Source organism: Rosa rugosa, chromosome 3, assembly GCF_958449725.1.
Source record: "Rosa rugosa chromosome 3, drRosRugo1.1, whole genome shotgun sequence".
In the NCBI taxonomy this organism is placed as follows: domain Eukaryota; kingdom Viridiplantae; phylum Streptophyta; class Magnoliopsida; order Rosales; family Rosaceae; genus Rosa; species Rosa rugosa.
The window spans coordinates 33,580,829-33,606,227 of record NC_084822.1 but is presented as its reverse complement, the minus strand read 5'-3'; the positions used below and the strand labels follow the sequence as shown (position 1 = coordinate 33,606,227).

The window sequence follows — 25,399 nt, the reverse complement described above, 5'->3', positions numbered from 1 at the left end:
TCAAAATGCGGGAAGCTGAAACATATATTTGTTGACAAGTAAGTTTTGTTTGCATTAGTGTCATTTTTTCCGTTTTAGAGTTTTACTAGAAATTATGCTCGTGCTTTGCTGCGGAAGTTACTGTTGTCAATGAATTAGAAGTATGTAATGGAATAAAGAAATTATTACATAACATTACATGGTATCCCTGATCTCATAACATTACTGTTGTTTGGGAGAGTAATTGCTTGGGTAGACAATGATAGAGACCAACCACGTGCGATGTTGCGGGTATGTTATATGTTTAACTACAACAAATAGAAACGTTCGAAACATTATATTAGTAATCAGAGTATCTTTTACAGATTCGAAAATCTGGTATGTTAACCAGCTACATACATGAGCAATTCTGCTCCAATTAGGTACACATGTGCTGCAAATAAAACCAAGAGCAACAAAAGATCAGAACTTTCAGAATCAGATTAATCAAACACGAAAATCAGGTCAAAATATTCTTCCAATTTCAAGAGTTTAAAAGGTAATAATTTTCATTATCAAAATTAAAAGCTGCAAATTCATCACTGTAATTTAAAAAAATAAATAAATAAATAAAGACCAATTTTTTTGGCATGAAAATGTTCCAATATTTGCAGAACATCTAGTAAAAGTAAAACCCTAAACCCAATCACGAAGAAGCTTAATTGAACAATGAAATACCTGATTTCCTTAAAAAAAGTTTCATTCTTTCGATCACTGTCCCAAATTGGGGGGTATAAATATAATCCCACAAAATTGCAATAGAATCATTTAAGCACCATGACCCCCTAAGAGTCAGAAGTAGAAGTGAAAAGCTATGAATGCAATGTACATGTATATCATGTATATATGCAAGTGCATCATCTGTAAATGATATAATCAATTTCCTAATCACATGTAAATGAAAACTTTCCTTCCATTTTTCAGAAACTACATGAAACAAAAGAACACGAACAATCAAGCAAAACAATGACTGACTCCTCAAAATCTGAACTTTGAAGAGTAAAGATATTCCCCATGTTAGAAAAAAGAGGAGAAAAACCAATACAGAATCAGCAACGTACTTTTTGCTATTTGTTAAGCAGCAGATAAAGGCTATTACCTGCTATGGCATTTGCAAATGTCTTAATTTGAAAGCTACTGCTTCCATCATTCTTTGCCAATGGCGCAAAATCTTGGCAAACATCCTGAGGTGTAGAATGTCTCTTCAGCACTCCGACAGGCACCATATATCTACCTTAAAGATAAAAAAAATTTGAGGAACAATTGTGCTAGATTGTATTCACACATTGAATCTATACTAACATATAAAATCAAGAACACGACTTTTAATAATCAAAATGCCAGTATACTTAAAGAACATACAACAACAAAATTCAACCTTAACTTCCACAAAAATGATTCTTTTATTTTATTGGAAAGTAATCCTAAGAATAGCTAAAACAAACATAATAGATTATCAGCCAAATATCACATCAAAATCTACTGACCATGACTTGTATTGCGGGCAAGCTTCTAGCTTGAAGTAGTGAAAGACTTATTAATGCTGTAACCGCCACGCCAGTATACTTAAAGAACATACAACAACAAAATTCAACCTTAACTTCCACAAAAACGATTCTTTTATTTTATTGGAAAGTAATCCTAAGAATAGCTAAAACAAACATAATAGATTATCAGCCAAATATCACATCAAAATCTACTGACCATGACTTGTATTGCGGGCAAGCTTCTAGCTTGAAGTAGTGAAAGACTTATTAATGCTGTAACCGCCACAATGATTGATAGCCATACTCATCTATAGAATTATCACAGAAAACAAAAATGAAGTATCAAGAGACACTATTTCAGCTTTATTTCTCATTAGTGGCTTTAAGCAAAGAACAGAACAGGTCACAACCCAGTAAAGATAACCATGGGAAGAAACTAAAAGATTGAAGATTTGCTTTACCTTGACTTGGGAGTTTGGATTTTCTTTTCAGAGCAGCAGAGAAAGAAAGCTGTGGCAACCAGTTGAACACTGTTAACCAAGACTTGAAAGAGGAACAGTACCATAATGAAATCTACTTATATTAGTTATTGTCTGCACATCACTGGTTTCACTTCCAAAAACAGTCATCATTTCTCTTGCTAAGGGTTTACTAAAAGTCAATAAAAACTAAAAAGTCATTTCTCTTACTGAAGGTTTACTAAGGGTTTACTAAAAGTCAAATTGTGAGTAGATTGTTTACTGAGCAGTAAGTTGCCAAGAGACATAAAAGTATGATACAACACCATTAATTCTTCAATTAATTAACCAACCAAATAATCTATCCATTACCACCGTTATCGATGGAAATTATCCAAAGAAACAAAAGGGCAACATACTACACCATTAGTCCATTACACAAATTAAAGATCTATATGGGAATTGAAACCTACAATGTACATTTGACAGAATATATTGGATCTTACAGATACAGTACCGAAAACTTAAAAAAAAAAGGAAAAAAAAAAATCTAGGACGGCAAGTGATACTGACTAACCTATGTAGCATCTGTAGAGGTATGGCAAATGATAAGTACAAATGATCTGTATGGGAATTGAAACCTACAGTTTACATTTGACAGAATATATTGGATCTTATAGATACAGTACCAAAAACTTGAAAAAAAAAAAACAGAGAAAAATAAAAAATCTAGGACGGCAAATGATACCTATGTAGCTTCTGTAGAGGTATGACAAATGATAAGTACACCACCGATCAGAAGCAACCTAGCTCTCTACCTCCAACCTTTAACAAAACCAGACAAAAGAATAAGAAACATGATGGCTATCATGCACCAATTACCCAGTTGTAAAACGCAACCAAAAACACAGCTTCATACATCTATCAATTTGTTTTAATACTATGTTCTTCCTCCTTCAATTCCCAGAAGCTCCAAAATTATCTACCCTTTGTGCACAGATCAAGTAAACAACCGAATTATCTACCTTTTCCATTTAGTTTGTCAAATTTTGTAATTATAAAGACAACAGACTTGTAATTTAGCCATCTAGAAAACCCAATCGATCAAGACCATCCTAGATTTACAATTGATAAATATCTTCATGACAAAACAGAAAGCAGAGAGAAAATGCAATTCTATAGAATCATGATTAAATCCATATATGTATACACACATCAATTCAACATTGAATTTCAAAAACCACCACCAAACTACTTCAGAAACCATCAAATTTTTAAAGGCCAGTTGGGAAATTAATTAAAGATTCAATTTTGTCGACGGAGACGGAGAGAAAGTTGACGGGCTGTTGAAGATTCACGATCAGTGTTGCAGAGTCAGCGTATCTTTTTCCCTTAACAGAAAACCAGCAAATTGGTCAGTTTTCGGGAAAGAATTCAATTCCAAAGCAGAAGAGTATTACTCTGAGACTGTGGATCAGTTCTAGAGAAACGATGACAACGCGAGGAGTTAAAAAGCAATGGAAGCCTGAGATTATGCGTGAAAAGCAAGGGCAAAACCGTCTTTTCCACACCCAATGAACATGTGTGAATGGTAAACCGAACTTTCGTATATTAGAGCAAGTTCACCCGTTGGGTCACCGGGTCACCTACTATTCACTGTTTTTTAGTGTATATTTTCATTTTCTGGGTCACGAAATACACTGTACATGTCATCATGGTGACCCAGAAAGTGATCCAGGGTGACCCAGGGCACGAAATACACTGTACTCGTGACCCAGAGGGTGAAAATAACACTGAAAAGCAATGAATAGTGGGTGACCCGGTGACCCAAATGGTGAACTTGCTCTTAGTAATATCTGACTCTTGTTACACGTTTAATGAGCAGGAATACATGTTATCACGGCTGTTTATGACGAAAAGAATCATCGTGCCTTGAAGAACACGTCAGAATCCTCTAAACGATTCCAGCCTTGGAGGCCGAGTCTACTTGCTGCCTAAGCTTAGTCTCTGTAATCTCTTTGTAAATCTATGTATTTAATACTTTCCTTTTTTTTTTTTTTTTTTTTGAGAAAGAGATAATTTCATTAACTTATCCATGGCCAGAAGGCACGTACATCATATGCTGTCTTACATCAAATAAAACCTAGATGGTCTAAGCTTCCAAACACATGACAGGTAACCCTCACTGTGAACAAAGTGAGCACAATATTTAGACCTAACCATATGAAGGCAAATCCAACACTACCTAAATCCTTGCTAGAGTAACCCTAATCATCTAGATACCTCAAATACCTTAATTGATGTACAATTAGAGAAACTAAACTTAAACAGCAACAGACTTGAAGCGTCAAATGCTAGGTACTGAAGAAAGTAAAGAGCTTTCCTTTGCCTTTATCTTTAGGGCTAACCTCCTGGGTTCCAAATCCAGATTCCTGGAGAAGTGAAGCCCAACATATGATCCCTAACTTGGGCCCAGCAGCAGCCCAACTCCTTAAACCTGATCTGGGCACCCAGCATAAGTAGCATCGATACGGGTACGAGTATCCGGATACGATACGGTGCGATACGTGGAAACGACAAATATTAAATGTAATAAGATACGGGTATACGTAAATTAAATATATTTTTAATATATATATATATAATTAGAAAAAAAAAAAAAAAAATCTGCCGCATAGTCCAAATCACAAACCATTAACTTATTAACTCATAGCACAATTCACAAAGATACAAAGCATCTGCCGCAAAGTCCATATCATAAAGGGTTAATGCTCATACACCCTGAATCCATCAAAATACCTCCCAAAAACCCCAACAAGTTATTTTTATTCCTCTTCACCCAGACTCCTGTCCCTTTCTTTCCTACCTACCCAACATATCTCTTTCTCTTACCATCAGTACCCTTCTGTTGATTCTTTGCATATTCATATAGTTTAATACTTTCTGTTACAATTGATGAAACGTGGTGGGCCCATTCTTAAAATTATTTGTTTAAATAGAAGTGTTAGAATTCATCCTCTATTCTAAAAGGCAAACAGTACGTTTTAATATTCATAATTTCGATTGTCGATCGACTTGAGCTAAATGTTATCTGCAAAAACACTAGCAAAGAATTGAATCAGGAAAGAGAAAAATTGAGAAAATTGAAAGGCTATAGAGAAAGTCTTCCTAGGGAAACTCCCCATTATTGGGATATCCTCTATAGACTTCAAACCAGAATTTATAAATTAGAAAAAGATATTGAAAATCTTTTATATATTCTGGGAGAGGAACAAAAACCTCTTGATTATTTGAGCATTGGTTAGATCCGCAAATCACTGGTATCAGAGCTTGTAAAATAGCTCAGCAGGGGAATCCCCGATGGGGACAATGTCTGATTTAATAATAGAGAGACTGAATTCTCTATTAAAATCATCTGATGAAAAATATCAGATCCTGCAGCAAGAAATATCTAGATATCAAGAACATCTAGAAAAAATTCCTGTTATAATCCACCAGTTAGAAAAACTGGAAAACAAACTGGATTATATCAAAGGGCTTCCAAAAACAGAAGAAGAAAAGCTAACAAGTGTTAGTAAGAAAATCAATGAACAGCAAAAAACGCTGGATTCTATGAAAAATATACTGAAGGACAAGAAAGTGCCTACAGTAAAAAAGAAAGCTAATGGATTCAAACCATTAGAAAGACCAGAGAATCCTGTTCCAAACTTGATTTTTCTGGATCCCTCAACTAGTTCTACTAGTATTCGGTATGAAAACCCGAAAGAAACTCGAGATGTTAATATGATGAGCATCTTCGGGAAAAAGAAAGGAGTACAACTCCTAAATTCTGAAGAATTTGAATACAATGAAATCGAGCATGAGGTAAAAAACGCCTCAATTCCAAAGCTAGATTTCAAGCAAATATACAAAAGGGGAACATTTGACCTGATGGACAACCATCATTTCAAATTGCTGGAATTTACAACCCCCTGTACAACAGGAGAAACAGATCTACTACTGATCACTCCTGCAGAAGTCGCCAGAGCAAAAGCAAAAAATTATCAATTTATGCATATTGGAGCAGTCCAAGTAGGCATAAAACTTTTAGCTCGAGAAGGCATAAACTGTTCAGTTCTATGTGTCTTACAAGACAATAGACTGGAAGATTTTCAAGCTAGTCTTTTGGGAACCCTTGAAGCATCTCTGTGCAACCAAGTAGCATATTTCAACTGCTTCCCCAACTTCTCTACCAGCTTGAAAGATGCAGCTCACTGCCTCCGACTGAGAGTCAAGACAGATGGCATATCTATGAAAAATGATATGCAAGAATTGGCAATAGTATACAGAATATACTATAAACTGATGAGTACTACAGTAGAGCCAAAGACAAGGATATCAAACATCCCTGGTCTTACTACTGGATTCCTCACCAGTCAGAAGAACCATTCACAACAGATCCACAAGGTTACTTGGAATGAAGTAATGTTTCCTATTGAATGGAAATTATCTGGTCCGAAGCTACCAGCAGAAAGTGCAAAAGCTAAAATTTATGAAAGCAGAAAGACTGGAGAAATCAGTCTAAATTTTGACAATCACAGAAAAAGTGATGTCTGTCCTGAGAATATCAGGATAAACAAAAATCTTCTCAGAAGAAGCTACAGCACTAGAGAAGCTAGTACTAGTGGCACAAAATCCACTATTGAAGAGCCAATTACTGAAGAAGACCTTGAAGCTGATCTAAACAGACCAGTCAATATGCTTGGAGCACAAAAGCTCTATGATCTCTATGAAGAAGCAGAATTCTGTGAAAACCCAGAAAGATTTGAAAAATTAATCGAAGAAATGAAAAATTTCAATCCAGGAAAGGAAAGAAAACTCCTTCCCTACCAGGATGTTGAAATGGAAGAAGGAGAAAGCTCCAAAACTTCCATCACCAGAGAAAAAGGAAAGGTGAAGCTCCCTATACAGAAGGCCCCTACGGGCAGAGATGGAGAAAGAAATTCTTAAAGAATTGTCCCAGAGGACAAGATACCCAGAGTACCAATTACCAATTTTGGTATCTGGTTAGATCTGGATAAAACTCTAGACAAGAGAAAAACTCTTGACCAATGGGTAGACAGCCTGATGATGGCATCTGCTCTCACCTTTGGAAAATTCGAAGCCCCTGATCTTCAGATGTACTTTAAAACTACTCTCACAGGAGTAGCAAAGAAATATTATTTCTCTTTCAAAGAAACGGCCAGAGGAAAAGAATGGCTTGAAGATATCAAAGCTTCAAAATCTCCGTATGATTTTGCAGTACCCCTGTACGATCAGTTCTGTGGAGATTCTGCAAATATGAGTGAAAAGGCCAGAGAAACGGCCAAATCAAATATCTATGCTCTCAAAATTTGTGACATGAGATATTTTGAAGAATACTTGAATGAATTTCAAGAATATTACTGTACAATTGGTGAACTAGAAAGCACTGATCTAGTCAACCTGTTGCATAGGAAACTCCCTGAACCATGGAGAACAGCTGTGCGAGAAAGCATAGCAGAAAAACCAATTGAAAGATTTTTAGTTGGAGGAATTGCTGACAGAATCCGGCAATTACTGAAAGAACAATGCAAAGCCAATCTTAGAGCTAAGATGGCCAAGAAACAACTAAAAGGAGTTGAAAATTTCTGTTACGGAATACTGGATATGCCAACCAACTGGGGATGTCATGAATCCAAGTTCCACAGAAAGAAGAAAGGAAAATATTACTCTAAAAAGTTCAAAAGGAGCAATCAAAGGAAGAATTGGAAATTCAAGAAAAGTTCCAATTACAAGAAACAACAGGAGAAAAATTCTGAAAAGAAATTCTTCAAGAAAAAGAAGAATACTCATCAACATAAACAACCAAGCAAGAAAGCTTGCAGATGTTGGTTATGTAGAGCTGAAGGGCACTATGCCAATGAATGCCCGGAAAAGGGTAAAAAATCTTCTACTAAAGCTCTCTTTGAAGAATATGAGCATATAGTAGAATCAGCAAACATGAAAGGCTACGAAATAGCCTATTCTGATGATGAAGAAGACGACATGTCAGTTTACTCTGCCTGGTCTGAAGAAGAAGATTCTTCTGAGTCTGAGACAGATTCTGAAGTAGAGTACTTCGAATCCAGACAAATGAATGTTTTGAGAATCAAAAACTGGGAAGAAAGCAAGACAGAATCCTTAATGTCTTCTTATCAGGTGAACCCTGGTACATTCGTTTGTGACTACTGTTTATGTCATGAAAAGAATGGTCTCCCTATGTTTTGTGAAGAGTCAAAAAAGACTTATCACAAAGAATGCTTCATAGCTGAAGCAAGAAGAAAAACCAAGAATGGACTTGTCAGCCAACTGGTCGAACAAGAATATGAAGAATATTTCTCTGAGAAAAAAGAAAAAGAAGTAGAAACTTTGTTCCGGGAAACCATGGAACCATCTTCCTCGAAAAAGGAAGAAATCATCAAAGAAAAAATCGATGACGATATTGAACTGGTTGAAATACCAGAAAATGTAGAAATGGTGAAACCACCAGAAAATGTTCATCTCTTAGAAAAACAAGAAGCAGCAGCTACTGAAACATGGGATCTACTTGGCCAACCCTCTGGCAAGTTTGACTATAAAGTCAGATATAACCCTCCTTTTTGGTTCAGTAATCCAGACTGCAAAGAGATAATTCCTACAGGCTGGGATAATACAAAATCAAAGAATTTTGATATGTCCCCCACTCAGAAAAATGTTCCAATAGAATGTAAACCATTCATTCCAAAGGAACAAGCTCAAGAAAATGAGCTTCAGCAATCGAAAGTCGTCTCTACGAGTAGATACAGCAACTACATTGAGATTGGACTAAAATTCCCTGATCATAAAAAATATCATCTACATGCCTTTGTAGATAATGGATCAGGATTTACAGTTGCAAAGAGATTTGCAATCCCAGAAAAACTCTGGAAAGAAGAAAAGAAAACAGCTACTGGTGTTACTTTTGATGGAAGCCATCTCACCATGAATAAAGTAGCAAAAAATGTTCATATCACCATTGGTGGAGGAACATTTACCATCCATAATGTCTGGCAATCTGAAGGTCAAGGCGCAGATTTCTTGTTGGGTAATGATTTCATTCTCCAACAGAGATTTATTCAGGATGAAGAAGCGATAGGCTTCAGAAAAGGAGAACGAGTGTTCTGGGCAGATCGGCTTACTCAAGCCAAAAGTGTGGTAGGACCAAACTTCACTACCCAATATCAGAGATCGCAACAGAATAGTGGTGATCTTACCTCCTACAAACCCAAATTTGAACCCGTACTCCAAATCAAACAACAAGAAGAATTACTTGTTGAAGAATCTTCTGAAGAAGAAGAAGAAACTAGTGAAGAAGAAGAAGCTAGTTTCATCCATGAGCATAACCTCAAGCACTTTCAGAATAAGCTTGAGTCACAGAAAATTCCCACTCTTGAAAAAATCAAAAAACTACTCGAGCAGAACATCGATGTAGACCCTCAGAAGTTTTGGGAAAAAGACCCAGTGGTCTGTGAATTAAGATTGCATGACATGAATGCCATCTGTCATGTCAAAGCCATTTCTCAATACAAAGAGGAAGATAAAAAAGAATTCAGAAAGGATATTGAAGATCTCCTGAACAAGAGATTAATTCAACCTTCCACTAGCCCTCATCATGCTCCAGCATTTTACGTGAGAAATCATGCAGAAACCCTTCGAGGAAAAGCTAGAATGGTTATTGACTATCGAGATGTCAATAAGAAGACTGTCAAAGACGGCTATCAAATTGCTCAAGTAAGAGTACTGATCAACCAGCTCAGAGGAGCTAAAGTCTTTTCAAAATTTGATGCAAAGTCAGGATTTTGGCAGGTCAAGATGCATCCTGAGAGTATACCTCTCACTGCATTTGGTACACCTCAAGGACATTACGAATGGTTAGTAATGCCTTTTGGTCTAAAGCAAGCTCCCTCCATCTTCCAGAGAAAAATGGATAATATCTTCAAACATGTTGCGGAGTTCTGCGTCGTCTACATAGATGACATTCTGGTCTTCTCCAAAAACAGAGAAGAACATATGAAACACCTCTATGAGGTTGTAAAGTTGATAGTACAGCATGGAATTATCCTAGGTGAAAAGAAAATCTTCTTTATCCTTGATGAAGTTGATTTCCTAGGAATAAATATCAAGAATGGAGTGATAAAACTCCAACCTCATATCCTTGAAAAGATCTGGAAATTCCCAGATAGAATTCCTGATGCCAAAAGTCTAGAGAGATTCCTTGGTGTCATAAATTATGGGAGAGATTTCATCCCCAAGATCTCAGGGTTAACAGCAATGTTATCGCCTAAAACGAGTTCCAAAAGAAAATGGAACTTCACAGAAGATGATGAAAAAACTGTGAAGCAGATAAAAAATCTCTGCAAAAACCTCCCTCCTCTTCAACAACCAGAACAGAATGATGAAATTATCCTCCAAACAGATGCGAGTGATAATTACTGGTCCGGTGTTGTTCTGGCAAAAACGCATGGAACTAACATTGAAAAAATCTGTAAATTTTGTAGTGGCAAGTTCAGCCCTGCAGAACTGAATTATCCCACAGGAGAAAAAGAAATTTTGGCTGTAAAGAAAACGATTTTAAATTCTCCAGCTTTTCTTGGAAAACCCTTTACTGTTCGCATCGATTGTGCCAGAGTAAAGAATTTCAAAAATTTCAAACTTGATAAAGCTGCTGATAGAGGAAGATTAGCTAACTGGCAATTATTTCTTAACCAATACGATTATGTTGTTGAATTAATTGCAGGAAACAAGAACTATCTTCCAGACGTCTTGACAAGAGAATTAGCCATGTTCAAAAGAGATGATGACGAAGGTCGCAATCCCAGAAGCAGAAGACCTGGGAAAGAACATGAGGATATCGAGGATCCCAAAGAAGAAATCCTCAAAAAATTCCTGCTAGGTCCAAAAAGACCAGCCATAACTGATCAATCCCAGGGTAAAGGATTGGCTAGCCCGTCTCAAACGGCAGACGGTAAAGGCTCATCAAGACCGTTGACGGCTGTTGCTTTGCCAAAAAGCAAACCTACTCCAACTGGAGTAATAAATGTTTTCAATTATGAACTTCGAACTTTCGATACTCCTGTGTTCAGAACTGGCAGGAGATTAGCTTACCACCAGAAGGCAATTCTGGATAATCCTTTATTTGCCTTTCAGGAAAGAAGCAGTGGTCTAATGTTTCCAGCCCTATTTGCATTAGCTGAAGAACTATACGAAAATGCTAGACCACAATTCGAAGAGTTACAGCAGAGTGCTGTCAAGAAAGAAAAAATTAACTTCCTTGAAAGTCCAGAAAGTGCTAGGGTCCCTATCATGGCACTCACTGAAGCAGACTGGCATAAATTCCACAATCTAATAGGAAGGCACAATTCTGAAGACCTAGTTCCTCCAACCCTCTTCATCATCGCAGGACCATATGTTGGAAGATACCTGGTAAATGTTCAGAGTGAACATCCACAAGAACACAAGCTCTGGCTTGTTGAAAATGGTTTTGTCCATAATCTGTGGACCAAAACTAATGATGATCTAAAAGGTTTGCCACCTATCATCGTTAATACAGTCAAGAATGTGAGAAAAACAGACTGTGAGCTTCGTCTGAAGTTTAGATCCACCCCTCCAGAATGGATCCGGCAAGCAAATGGTGAAGTCGAATATATTGCTCCATATCACTATGTGAGAATTATTCCAAGACAATATCTGCAACCTGCATGTGTTGGGTATAATGGCCAACCAAACTCTAGCATCCCATGGATGAAGGCCATGACCTTGGAATACATAAAGAAGATCATCTCTGAAGACCTCAGCAATACATTCCTGGCAGCAGGAGAGAAAATTATTATCACTGCCTACGATCATCCTGACGTCGTCAGCAGTGACCTATTCCTATCTCTCACCCGAAAAGAGATAGACTCAACAATGGCATGCATGCAGTGGATGGATAAACTTGAAAACGACAACCACTACAAGATGTACGTCGACACAGATGTAGAAGACAATGCTACAACAGTTAGAATGGCCCAAACAGACAATCACTCGTTTGTCTTTGGCCACCACTCAGAGACTGATGACAACATGTAGCAGCTGGTGAAAGAAAAAAAAAAAAAGCATCAAAAACAAAAAAGCAACTGTTCCCTTTTTCAAAAGATGCTTTTGCTTTTCAGAAAAGAAGAAGGTGAAAAACATTTCACCTAGATGCTTTTGCTTTTCCCTGTCCGACCTCCATCATCAGGAGCACTCAGAAAAGCAGAAGATCACGGAGTTATCCTGTACATTTATGAATTTTGAATTCTAGTTTGAGTTCCGCTCTCTATATAAAGAGCTTTAGTTTCATTTGTAAGGCATTCGAAACGGAAGACATCATTCCAATATTCGAAAATAGCCATATCAGTTCTAGATTATAACACCTTGAGAGTCTTCTCTCAACTAGTATAGCAGTGTGCTTCCCTTCCTGTTCAGTGTGCAGTAGTGAGCAATCATTCCAAGTAAGTATTGCTATCATGAATAACTAAACAAGCTTCGTGCTGTTTACCTAAGGAATGAGGCTCTGGATTCCTAGCATGTATTTCTATTTGAATAAATAAAACAAGGATGCCCTACCCATTTTGTCAAATGTAGCAAAAATTAAATATCTCTAGCTATCACTATCTGTTATATAATTTTGCATTATCACTATCTGTTGTCTGCATTCCATCTATAGCTATCAGTATCTGTTTCCTATCATTGTCTGAAGTTTGAAAAGCTTTGCCTACCAAAACAAAACCAGTTTTAAAACCAAGATGAAGACAAAACAGCAGTGATTCCGCCTGTTAAAGTATCCGCTAGGCAGGGAGCCGTTAGGAGAAAAACTTGGGCATGTTGAAGGCTAGTCTTGTTTACATTTTTGTTTTTAAATAAAGTTTCTTAGGTAGACAAAAGCTCTAAAAACTCAAGATAGCATAGGAAATACCCCTTTTAGTCTTTTCCCAAGCAAATAGTAAGATACGAAAAAGTTGGTGCATCTGGGCACAATACGTGGAATTTTTGGGCATACGGGAATTATCCCTATCATAAAACCATCACTCCATCAGATGCACAACGACACAAACCATCAGACTATCAGAGTGATGAAAGTGAATCAAACCCACAAACCATCACAACTTCACAAGTCATAACCATATCACAAACCATCAATAGCACAAACCATCAGAGTGATCAGACGCACAAACCATCACAAGCCATCTCGAATGAATTCAATCAAGAAGAAGCGAAAGAAGAAACTCCAGCTAGTTTCCTTTTGGCAGACGTCTGTAGGATACGTTTTGATTGCGTCTCGAAGAGAAGACGCGAAGAGCAGAAGAGAAGAAGACGCGAAGAAGAGCAGCTGTTTTGTCTCAATCAGGTTTCGATCTGTTTTGTTTTTTTTGTATCTTTCTTAAGGAGAAAATGTCTGATATAACCCCGCGGATCCTATTTATTTACTGATTTACGTATCCAATGCAGATACGACCGTATCCGTGGCGTATCAAAATTAGGATCCGTTGGATACGTGTATCGGAGCGTATCCGGGCCGTATCGCACCCGTACTGATATACGGAGGCAAAATGCCGTATCCGTGCATCCTGTCACCAACTCACGGCTTCCCAATGGCTGCCATCGACCACTGCCCAACACTAGCGTCGTCTGCCCGCGACACAGCCACCGCCAACTGCCTCCCTGGAATAGCAGATCAACCCAGAAACTGACCAGCCAAACCAGCGACGTCGGCGCCTTCTGTATCAAGGTCGTCTCGATCCAGCGCAGCCACCACAGCCACCGGAGTTCTCCACCCCTGGATGACAAAATTCTTGGAGCAATTATACCGAACAAGACCGGCATCCACATCTCGGCAAGAATAGCCAACACCGAAATCAGATGGAAGGAGAGAAAGGAAGGGGTTGCTTTTGCCTGAAAAAGTCGTACATCTCGAAGGACAAAGAAGCCGCGAGGCCTCCTCCAACGAAGGCAAGCAAAATTGCCTGCGATGATGGAGAGTAGGGAAGCGGCGACCATGGTCGTGCTTGGTTGGCTCGACGCTCTGCATTGCGCCGCTAGGGTTAGAGGAGTTGCAGAGTTGGGAAGAAGGGAGATACTTTCCTTGTTACCTGTATCTGATGTAATATAAATAAGCAATACAATTGGTCCTCTCTGTTCTCTTTCTGTTATCTTTCAGTTTATAGATTGTTGATAGTGCTCCATATTCTCTCTGAAAAAAATTACTTCATTCATGCAGTTGCCTCAGACCTATGAGACTAAATTCCCTGAGTGCCGGTAGGATTATATATATATATATATATGCACATTGGGAATGTGAAGAAGGCAGCTGGTATGCCTGTTAATTAGGTCCAATTTTCGGACGAGGGAGTATTTAATTGTTCTCGTGGCTGTGTAGCAAGAAAGAATGTCATGTTGAGATGGAATTTTTCAGTCAGTGCAATGTGAAATTACAGATACTGTTTGTAGACTAACTTATGCTCCCATTTGTGTCAGATTTTCGAGTTTTTCAATAAATGCTCATGCTGTATTCTGGGCCTCAGTTACGCTTCAAGCGGTTTTAGTTGAACAAAAATTGTAGCATCAGGACACTCACAATGCCAAAATGATATGTGGTTTTGTCTGCTTGATACTTGAAAGAAATAAATGTAGTCGGAATGTCTTATCATCATTCTCGGGGTAATATATGTCCTTTCTTTCATTTGAACTGGAATAAAACATTTACGTAAACGAATTTAGTCACTGCGTTTTGGTTTCTTAATTCAAATTTTATCTAATAGAGAAAGCGGAGAGATTAGACGCAGTTGCAAAGTACGAATTCACTTCTTTTTAAAATAATAATACTAATAAAAAAAAATACTAGTTAGTACCCTGTGGTTTAGGTCCAAAATCAATTCAGTCCCTAGACTTCTAATTTCATCAAAAACACCCCTGCACTTTCAATTTTGATCTAATAGGTCCAATTCGTTAATATTCTTTCAAATAGTTGGATTATTTGTTGAAAAACTATTTATTTTTAATAGTAGGACTCACTCCTAAATTGACAATGCAGACCACCTCGACACCACATCATAAAACATAGGCCATATATGATCCACATTAACAAGTTAAATAACTCAATTGTCGGAAAACTAACAAATTGGACCTATTAGATCAAAATTGAAAGTGCAGGGGTGTTTTTGATGAAATTAGAAGTTCAGGGACTGAATTGATTTTGGACCTAAATCACAGGGTAGTAATTTGTATTTAGCCCTTCTTCTAAATACTAGTTAGTACCCTGTGGTTTAGGTCCAAAATCAATTCAGTCCCTAGACTTCTAATTTCATCAAAAACACCCCTGCACTTTCAATTTTGATCTAATAGGTCCAATTCGTTAATATTCTTTCAAATAGTTGGATTATTTGTTGAAAAACTATTTATTTTTAATAGTAGGACTCACTCCTAAATTGACAATGCAGACCACCTCGACACCACATCATAAAACATAGGCCATATATGATCCACATTAACAAGTTAAATAACTCAATTGTCGGAAAACTAACAAATTGGACCTATTACATGAAGACTGGCCTAAAGTTGGAATAGGTAAACTAAAATTAATCCAAAAAAAAACCCAAATTTAAGAGGCAGTTTCCCCAAATTTGACAACCCCCAAATCGAAATTAACAACAAACCATAAACCCAATTCGAGTTCTATACCCCAATCCCCAAATCCATGTTATCCAGAAAATCCTCAACTCAAAAATCGATTTGAATTCGAAACCCTACTCCCAAATTCAAATCCAAATCAACCCCGAAACCCTAACAAACTTGTAAAGTACAGTTCGTACCTAGCTCGAAAGAGGGAGCAGTCTACAATCAAGAACCTCCAAAGCTGACTTCGATTGAGGGAGACGACTACAAAGCTTCGATTGAGAGAGATAGTGAGAGCTAAGGGATGAGTGAGAGAGATGGCTGAGAATGTGATGGATGAGGGTTGAGTGAGAGAGAGGTGAGGGCTTCGGAGAGGTCGAGCTGAGGGTTGAGACAGAGAGAGGTGAGATCGTCGGAGAAAGCGATTTTGGGAGAGAGATCGAGGTCGAGCTGAGGGCCGGCTCGAATGTTTTGGCATGGGAGCGCAAAAGTAGAGGGAAGTTTAAATTTTTAATTTTGTCTAAGTGTTGAGAGGCGCGCATGTATAGTCAGCGAGCTAGGGCAGAATAAATTTTAACCCTAAAAGCAGACAACATAAATTAAGGACTAATTGTATGTAACAATGTCACACAACAGACAACAAAAGATGTTGTCTGAACTGAAAATATCAGACAACATAAAAATATGGTGATTGTCTGATTATTAATTGCACAATAGCAATGTAAAAAGAGTTGTCTGATTGAATTTATTCAGACGACAGACAATATTCAATCATTGTCTGAATAACTATGACACAAGATCATCATTTATTATGTTGTCTGAAACTAGATATTTGGACAACAACAATCTAAAAATCTGTTGTCTCTTAAAGAAATGCGGACAACATCACACCTATTCTACAATAACTGTTGTATGATTGAATCATACACAATAGAATAATTCTTGCTGTCGTCTGATTTTTTCAGACGACAGAAAAAATGTGCGCAGTTGTCTGATGCGTGTTGTCTGATTCAAATATTGGCGTAGTGTGTTTTGGTTATTATGTTCCCTAATTAGTTTAGTTCCCAAGCATAGTTTCATGACAAGTATGCAATTAAGATTTCTGTTGATGATCATCATTGCTCGGCACTATATATTCTTAACTGGACCATCTTTTGATGGGTGTAAAACAACAGCATTTGCATTTTAGATGGGCATAATCATATTTATGGGTTAGAATTATTGCTTATAATGTCAACACTATGACTGAATAGGTTTTGGTTGGATGTGATGGAGTAAACTCAGTGGTTTCAAAATGGCTGGGCTTCAAGCCGCCGGTCTTTACAGTAAGATCTGCCGTTCGAGGTAGTGCTGAGTTCAAGAGCAGCCATGAGTTTGATCCCATGTTCATGCAGTACTTTGGGAACGGTGTCAGATCTGGTGTAGTTCCTTGTGATGATAAAAATGTTTACTGGTACTTCACTTGGTCTCCCTCCAGCCAAGGTAAGCCTTTCACACAAGTTTTGGGAATTATTTGCTTTCATTCGCACTGCTCCTCAAGTTTCCAGTACTAGTATCCTTACAGGCCTTTTCTTCATTAGTTTAAAAGTGGAGTTCATCTCTCAATTTCATAACGGATACAAACAACAATGATAAATTGTTTCATAGTATTTTACTCCGACAAACTCAGAAACCTTATGAATTGTACTTACCATCCATATGATGTAGTTACCTAAAGAAGTATGTGTGGGTCTCAGTTTTTGTCTATACTTGCATGTCTTGTAGAGAAAGAGCTAGAAGAAAACCCAGCTCAGTTGAAGCAATATGTGTTAAGCAAGCTCGGAAAGGTATCAGATGAAGTACGGGCCGTTGTGGAAAACACCGATTTGGATGCTTTTATATCCTCTCCATTGAGATATAGGCATCCTTGGGAACTTATTTGGGGAAATATTAGCAAAGGTAATGTATGTGTAGCCGGAGACGCGCTCCACCCCATGACCCCAGACATTGGACAAGGTGGCTGTGCTGCATTAGAGGACGGTCTTGTATTATCAAGGTGTCTTGGTGAGGCTTTGTTGAACAATAGGAGCCAAGAAATTAGAGATGAAGGTGAACAAGGAAAAGAGGAATATAAAATGATTGAAAGAGGGTTGAATAAGTATGCCAGTGAGAGGAGATGGAGAAGTTTTGATCTTATTAGTACAGCTTATGTGGTTGGTTTTTTACAGGAGGCTGATGGAAAAATAATGACTTTCTTGAGGGACAAGTTTTTCTCTCAAATCCTGGCCGGGTTGCTGTTGAAGAAGGCTGATTATGATTGTGGTAAGCTCAGAAGCTTTTAACTGCAATGAGCAATGATACATCCTCTGTATAATGTTTATCAAGATTGCAAGTATTATTATATATCTGTCATATTTGTAATTCTAATAATCCTATGTAATATGAAGAATAAATTACTATTTGTTGTATATTATTAATTATGGCTATATCATGTAAATAGATATAGGGTGATATGTGTTGACTTGTGTGTCATGAAGCCATGTGAAGTAGTGATAGGAGCATAATTATGTGATATTAATAGCGTTAATCTCTATACTTTCTTTGTTAGTTTAGTATATTTTCTAGTTATTTACGTTGTTTATTTGTTTTATAAGTATCTTGGAGTAAAGAAGGAGAAAAGAAGTAAAAGAGGGATTGAAAGGCAAAATCGGGAAATCTGCCTGTGCAGATCAGTTAACTTCGACAGAGCACTGAGACCAGCTCAGAACGATCCAGATGATGATCTTTATATTTATAGAAAGCCTCGGATGTCTAGTTTCCAGATCTTTTTACGGTTCGTCAATATCATTTTTCTAGAGGAAGTTATGACCGATTTAGTACAAGAAGGTCAGGCTGCGCGTGAATCTGAGGTTGGACGGGAATTTATGTTTCGAAGCCCAAATCACACCGAAAAGCCCGAGGACGAGTTTGTGCTTCATATATCAGCTCAATATAGACAAATGGCATGATGTGAATGGTTGGAATGAGTCATCAAGTTCAAGAGCCAATAGGAAAACTCCACCTAAGCACGCTAACCCTAATTCTTTTAAGTTTTGGATTTCCTACACAACAAAAAAGATGGAGGCAACCTCTAACCATATAAAAGGAGATGATTCTGCAGCAGCTCTCTCTCTCTCGCTCTCTCTGCCTCTCCTTCTTTAGTTTGTTTTGTTTCTTCTATGTTTAACTAGTTTTTATTAGTTAGGGGGCTGCTTGAAGCCCCTAGACATGAACTACAAGATGATTTGACTTTTGATTTTATTTTCTTTTAATTCAAGATGAGACTTTTGTTTACTGCTTTTCCATTGATGAATTCTTGCTTGTATGCTTTGAGTGCACGCTTAGTATGCATGTTAGGGTTCTACCGCTTTGATTGTTTGATGCCTGGATCAATAGTTGGATTCCTCAAACCTTCTAGAGAAGCAATTGTTAGTTTTCACTATCAAGTAAACTAAGTCCTAGGTTTAGCAAGGCGCTAAGTTTATTGCGATGCCTAGTGATGTCTCAAACTCTTTTAGAGCTTAATGATCTCTGCATGTTTAATCTAATAAGCGTACCTTTAGGTTGCATTGCTTGGGAATAGTCTAGGTGTAGAGCACTTCCTGCCTAGCGTACGAAGTAAGAAAGGGTAATAGGTTGTGTTCAAGCGTACCGAGCCAACCTGAGCATCTTCATCTAGATTAATTGAATTAGGATTGAACAAATTGTCTTGTGTGTGATTGTCCGGGGTGGATGCATCTTCCCTAACTATCTTTATCATATTGTTTTCAAACCATCTTAAAATCTGTTTTCGTTACTTTCTGTCCTCTATATTTTTATAATTATTTTATATAGTAAACGATATCCGAATAATACCAAATTTTGTGTGCAAGACGCCCTATGTGTCTAGTGTATCTCTGTAAATTTTCGTAATTTTCTGAGTAGTTTAGATTAGGTTTTTAATTAGGTTTTCGACTGCTGTTCGCTAGGAACAGTGGTCACTTTTGTGACATTGTTTTGAGTAGTTATAACCTTAGTCCTCTGCGGGAAAGACCCTTGTTTACCCTTGCTACAATTGACAATCTTAAGTGTGAATAAGGAAAATCAATAGCTTATAAATTTAGCTATCAAGTAGCAGCAAGTAGAGGAGCAGAAACCATTGAAGCTGCTGCTAGTAGAGTAGCAGAAACCATGTGAAGCTGCTGCAAGATCTTGACATAATCTCCTTTGTAATTAATGCAGCCATAACAATAGACTTATTGTTTTGGCTTTCACACTAGTTTGTACTGCTATATAAACCCTCCCATTGGGAGAAGAAGAAACACAACATACTACACTCCATTCTCTGCATCTAAACTCTCTCAGCCTCTCAAGTTCTTTTATGTTTGTTTTACAACACGTTATCAGCATGAATAGTTCTAGGATTCGGATTGCAGATTGACAAGAGAAGAGGTGAATAACTCTTGGGTTGCAGAGAAGAGGCAGTTCATCATTCAATCAATGTCACTCTACCAGCTCTACAACCAAGTAGGTTTTTCCAAGCAAAAACAGATTTTGCTGTTTCATTTTACCTTCTGTTCTCTGTGTTCCCGTATTTATTTAAAATAGTAATTCAACTCCAAAACTCACCAAATTTTGTATGCTGGAGCCCTTTTTTTTTTTTTTTTTTTTTTTTTTTTTTTTTTGAATAAGGGATTAGGCGATATTAGTTCCTCGGAGGCAAACGATGTAGGGAACAAGTCCCACCCTCAATCCCGAAGGAGAGGGGTTTGCCACACTCTGGGGTATGCTGGAGCCCTTATGTGTTTAGTACATCTCTGTAAATTTTCGTATTTTTCTGGGTTGGTTTGGTTGGGTTTTTGGTTTGATTTTCGACTGCTATTCAGTAGAAGCTGCAATCATGTTTTTGTGATTTTTGTTGAAGCATTATGGACTTAATTTGTTGGTTACACAAATTTGAATTATGCCATTATAATTCCTTATGCTAGAAGCATTATGGGCTAAATTATTACGCGATTATTACATAAACGTTATGCCATAAGCATTTGGCCAATTTCTTACCTATACGAAATGCCAGAAGCATTAATGGGATTTGAACCCATTTCCTTAGGTACATAACCCCTGCATTAAGTTGTTTCCGTTATGATGTAATAACATATATTGAATTTGGTTATGTTATGGTTGTGAATATTAAATGTGGTTGAGTCAGAAGCTCAAATCAAGCCCAAAGTCACAACAACAAACCCGAGGCAGAAGCTCGCCATGTGTTGCCATGACAAAGGTTATGAATCTTCTCAAACTGGGCTCATCCAGTTGGATGCGATGTCTAGGTAAGGTTCAGATGAGGCTATGTACTTAAGTGAGCCTCGCTCCACCTAAACCTCATCCTTCCTTACCTGGTCGTATTCAATTGAAGTTACCAAAAGGGTCGAGTAATAACATTTCATTCCTTGGCAGACCAGTTTGAGCTCAGCAGGCCCACTTTCCCTCTGCAGGACCTAGCAGCCCAGCAGGCCTCACACACTCTTTGACTAGTGCATGAAAGCCTGGGCCACGAGCTCGCAGCTAAGCCCCGTAGGCTTCACTATCAAGCCCACTCTTTCTTTGGTCCAGCAGAACCAAATAAAAAGAAAAATGATTTGATTCTGCTGAGATTTGAACCCAGACAATAACGTGCATGCATTATGGCTATTGTAAATAAATTCACCATATTTCATATGTGTAATTAATTGCCAGAAGCATTTATTCACATAACTGTGTGATAATTAATATGTTATATTACTAACATGCATGCAATTAATATCTCAATTGATTTGTGATTTCCATTTATTCAATTTGTGAGATATTATTTCAATTTGCTCTATTCAATATTATTGTGTTACTTGTCTAAATTTTCGCACTAGAATATATGTGTAGAAAATGCAGGTACCTAATGAACTAGAAGTTCTAAATGAATCAGTAGTTCATACATATATCGAACTTGTAGTTTCAATAATGTCATTTAAGAAATTTGAAGTTTCCTTCATAAATTCACCATACATGATAAAACCAGTAGATTTACATGTTTAATCCGATTTTTCATACCATGTTATAGAACCTGAAGTTCCTATTAGTTGCTTATGGACGATATTACCCAGAGCACTAAGATTATTTGTTTCTTTCCTGTAAGAAATGTCAAATCTCAACAAACTTGACTTTGTTGCTTTGGAGGTTTTCGGAAGAAACTTTCTAAAGTGGACTCAAGATGTGATAATTCATCTAACTGCAAAGAAGATGAGATCAATAATCAATGCTGACAATGTCGTCAGAGAGGTTTTTAAGGTGAATGCCATAATTTTCATAAAGAAACATATGGAGAAAGCACTCCCAATTGAGTATCTAATCAAGAGGATGCACAGACTCTTTGGGTCGCTTTGGAATAGCGCTTTAACCATCAAATGACCATTTTCTTGCCTGAAGCAAGACATGATTGGCATAGGGAAAATAACCCACATGACCGTCAGTTAGGTGGCCAAGAGCCAAGAGGCCAAGGCGCACGTGATCCAGCTCCACATGGCCAAGGCCCATGTGGTGGGAACTGTGATGCCCTAGCTCAGCAAGCCCGAGTTGAAAGGAACACTGGTCTGGCTCGTCGCCACCAAAATTAGTATGATCTTTATCATCGATGTGGAGGAATTGGCTGCTGGTCCCGCACCTATTGTGCGATAGCCGAAGCAGTAGATGAGTATTACGTCGGTCGTAGAACTCAAAATGTCAACTTTGTTGAAGGGTCATTTTCTATAGAAACCACACTAGAGATCATGGATTTTCAGGTAAGTACTATATATACGAGGATTAAAAACTCGAAGACATGGGTATGATTGGCCCCATGTGCCATATCTAATGGATGATGTTTCAGTCTTTGGATTTTTGTAATTTATGTTTTTCAATTATTTTGGATTATGGAAATGTGGTTTTGTTCGAATATATTTAATTCAATAAATTTATTTATACATATGATCCATTGAATTAAATAAATGAATAGGCATATTCTGTGGGGAAGTTTGTTCTCTGGCTAACAGTGCTATTATGCACACCATACTCCCAGATCGGAGATATTTTCAAACTTATTGCCTATTCATACCTCTGTGACAACTGCATCAGGGCGATCCAACCTGATAGAGGGCTATCGCATAGTCCACTTTATGTTGTCCAATGGTATTGAACTTACCATTAATGAGGCCTTATATTCTACACGTTCCAGAAGAACGTTATTGAGTATTAAGGATATTCGAACCAACGGTTATCACGTTGAAACCACTGAGAAAAATGAGTGTAATATCTTTGCATAACCTCTGAGTGTGCGACCAGAAGCGTATATTGGAGAAATTGAAATTTGTTAGCTAGAAGCTAACTTATTCGAGCAGCTACTTGCTATGGCATGACCGTTTGGGACATCCAGGTCAAAATATGATGCCCCGTATCCTCAGCTCATCACACGGGCATCCCCTTTTGAATAAGGGTCTTGTGCTTAGTAACACATGCCAAGCTTGCTCGTTAAGAATGTTAAAAACACTAGACCATCATATGCAAAGACAAATATATATACACACCATTTTTCTACACAGAATGCAAGCAAAATTTGTGGACCTATCCAACCACCATGCGGACCATTTAAATATTTTATGGTTTTGGTTGATGTATCGACAAAGTGATCACATGTTACACTATTGTCCACAAGAAAATGCTGCTTATTTTGCTAAACTCTCGCCCAGATCATGAAATTGTGGCTCACCACTCGGATTACCCCATAAAGTCCATAAGACTTGATAATGCCGGAGAGTTTACATCGAAGTCTTTCGATGATTATTGCATATCTCTTGGGACTGATGTTGAACATACAGTTTCCTATGTTCACACCCAAGATGGTCTCGTAAATAAAATCTTGGTAATGCGCACCAAGCTTCTATTTTTTGCGTGGGGCTATGCAATCTTTCATGCAGCCATGTTGGTCCTGTTGAGGCCCACTGCTACCCAACCTTACTCCGCGTTACAGCTGGTGACTGGGTACGAACCTGACGTTTCGCACTTACGCGCATTTGGGTATGCAGTCCTCGTGCCAATTGTGCCGCCACAACGTACAAAATTGGGTCCTCAATAAAGGATGGGTATGTATGTCGATCATGAATATCATTCATTATGTGCTCTTTAGAGCCCTTGACAGGCGATCTCTTTTCTGCTAGATTTGCAGATTGTCACTTTGATGAGACAGTCTTCCCGTCGTTAGGGGGAGATAAGAACATTACCGTTCCTGATGAACGACTTGAATTGACATGAAATGTCCGCACTATGTCTCATCTCGATCCCTGAACCGCACAATGCGATAATGAAGTGCGGAGAATTCTAGATCTACAGAGTATAGCCCAAAATATGTCAGACGCTTTCTCTGATCTAGCTAAAGTGACGAGATCACATATACCTGCTGCAAATGTGCCTGTAAGGATAGATGTCCCTGTAGGACATGTCGTCCCAGATGGACGAGGTACGACCATGGAGGCTAACCAGTCATATGTCCCTGCCCTGAAGCAAGGTAAACCATTAGGTTCGAAAGATTCTTATCCCCAGAAGAGGGTAAACTCGGCACAAATGAATCTTCTTGACATCACAATCTCAAACTGATTCATCTCACGGGATAAATCCGGATTATGGGTCTGTCCTAGAAAAGACGACGTTGGGGGACGCTCCAACATTTGAACCCACTCCCGAGAATAGAGAATCTCGGTAAATTTTGTGAGATTTCGAATCGGAATGAGATTATCATCGATGATGTGTTTGTACTTGTGGTGGCCACCAAAACTATAACAAGCGATGAAATCGAACCTTACTCTGTTGATGAATGTCAACGAAGAAACGACTGGCCAAAAAGGAAATAAGCAATCCAGGTCAAATTAGATTCCTTGACAAAGAGAAAGGTGTTTTGGGCCTGTTGTTCCTACACCTCCCCATGTTAAACCTGTAGAATTTAAATGGGTATTTATAAGAAAGCGTAATGAGAAAAACGAGATTGTGATACACAAGGCTCGTCTAGTGGCGCAAGAATTTTCTCAACGCTCTGTGATTGATTACGATGAGACGTATTCTCTCGTAATGGACGTCATATGCAGCTTATGAATGTGGTCACAGCTTATCTCTGTGGGGATCATGATACAGAGATATACATAAAAGTTCCTGAAGGACTTAATATACCCGATGCAAATAAGTTTTAGACCACAGAACACGCTCTTCATTAGTTTTGCGGCGTTCACTTGATGGATTGAAACAATCTAGACGGAGGTGGTATAACGGTCTAAGTGAATATTTGATCAGGATAGGATATGTGAATAATAAACTATGCCCATGCGTGTTTATTAAGGAAACAAGTTCCAGGTTTGCAATTATGGCGGTCTATGTCAAAGACATGAATTTGATTGATATTCCTGAAGAGATCAAGAAAACCGCAAAGCACCTGAAGTCGGAATTTGAGATGAAAGGCCTTGGGAGAACAAATTATTGTCTCGACCTGGAGCCCGAGCACAGTGCAGATGAAAATTTGGTCCATCAACCAAATTACATCCAGAAGATGTTAAGATGCTTTAATGAGGATAAAAGCAAGCACACCCATGGTCGTCCGAAGTCTAGAGAAAACCATATCGTCCTGTAGATGATAACGAAGAGATATTGGTGCCAGAAGTCCCATATCTAAGTGCAATAGGCGCATTATTGTACTTGGCT

General features: G+C 38.0%; 1 protein-coding gene and 1 long non-coding RNA gene across 7 annotated transcripts; one reads left to right on the top strand and one right to left on the bottom strand.

Moving 5' to 3' along the window:
- Positions 1 to 297: 297 nt before the first annotated feature.
- LOC133741362 (uncharacterized) lies at positions 298 to 3,446 on the bottom strand. Of its 6 annotated transcripts, none has more exons than XR_009861841.1 (7): positions 2,712 to 3,446; positions 2,541 to 2,604; positions 1,967 to 2,015; positions 1,723 to 1,813; positions 1,506 to 1,583; positions 1,118 to 1,252; positions 298 to 412 (listed from the first exon to the last, which is right to left on the bottom strand). It is a non-coding gene; the product is annotated as an uncharacterized LOC133741362 (long non-coding RNA). The 6 variants fall into 6 exon arrangements; XR_009861844.1 differs by having other exon boundaries at positions 1,118 to 1,248; XR_009861845.1 differs by lacking the exon at positions 1,506 to 1,583 and having other exon boundaries at positions 2,712 to 2,788; positions 2,883 to 3,446.
- A 13,440-nt stretch (positions 3,447 to 16,886) lies between these two features.
- Positions 16,887 to 18,075, top strand: LOC133741342 (monooxygenase 2-like). The gene is made up of 2 exons (XM_062169266.1): positions 16,887 to 17,134; positions 17,417 to 18,075. The coding sequence occupies exons 1-2, from the start codon at positions 17,035 to 17,037 to the stop codon at positions 17,971 to 17,973; spliced, it is 657 nt and encodes a 218-aa protein (XP_062025250.1). The 5' UTR covers positions 16,887 to 17,034; the 3' UTR covers positions 17,974 to 18,075.
- The last annotated feature ends 7,324 nt before the right edge of the window (positions 18,076 to 25,399 follow it).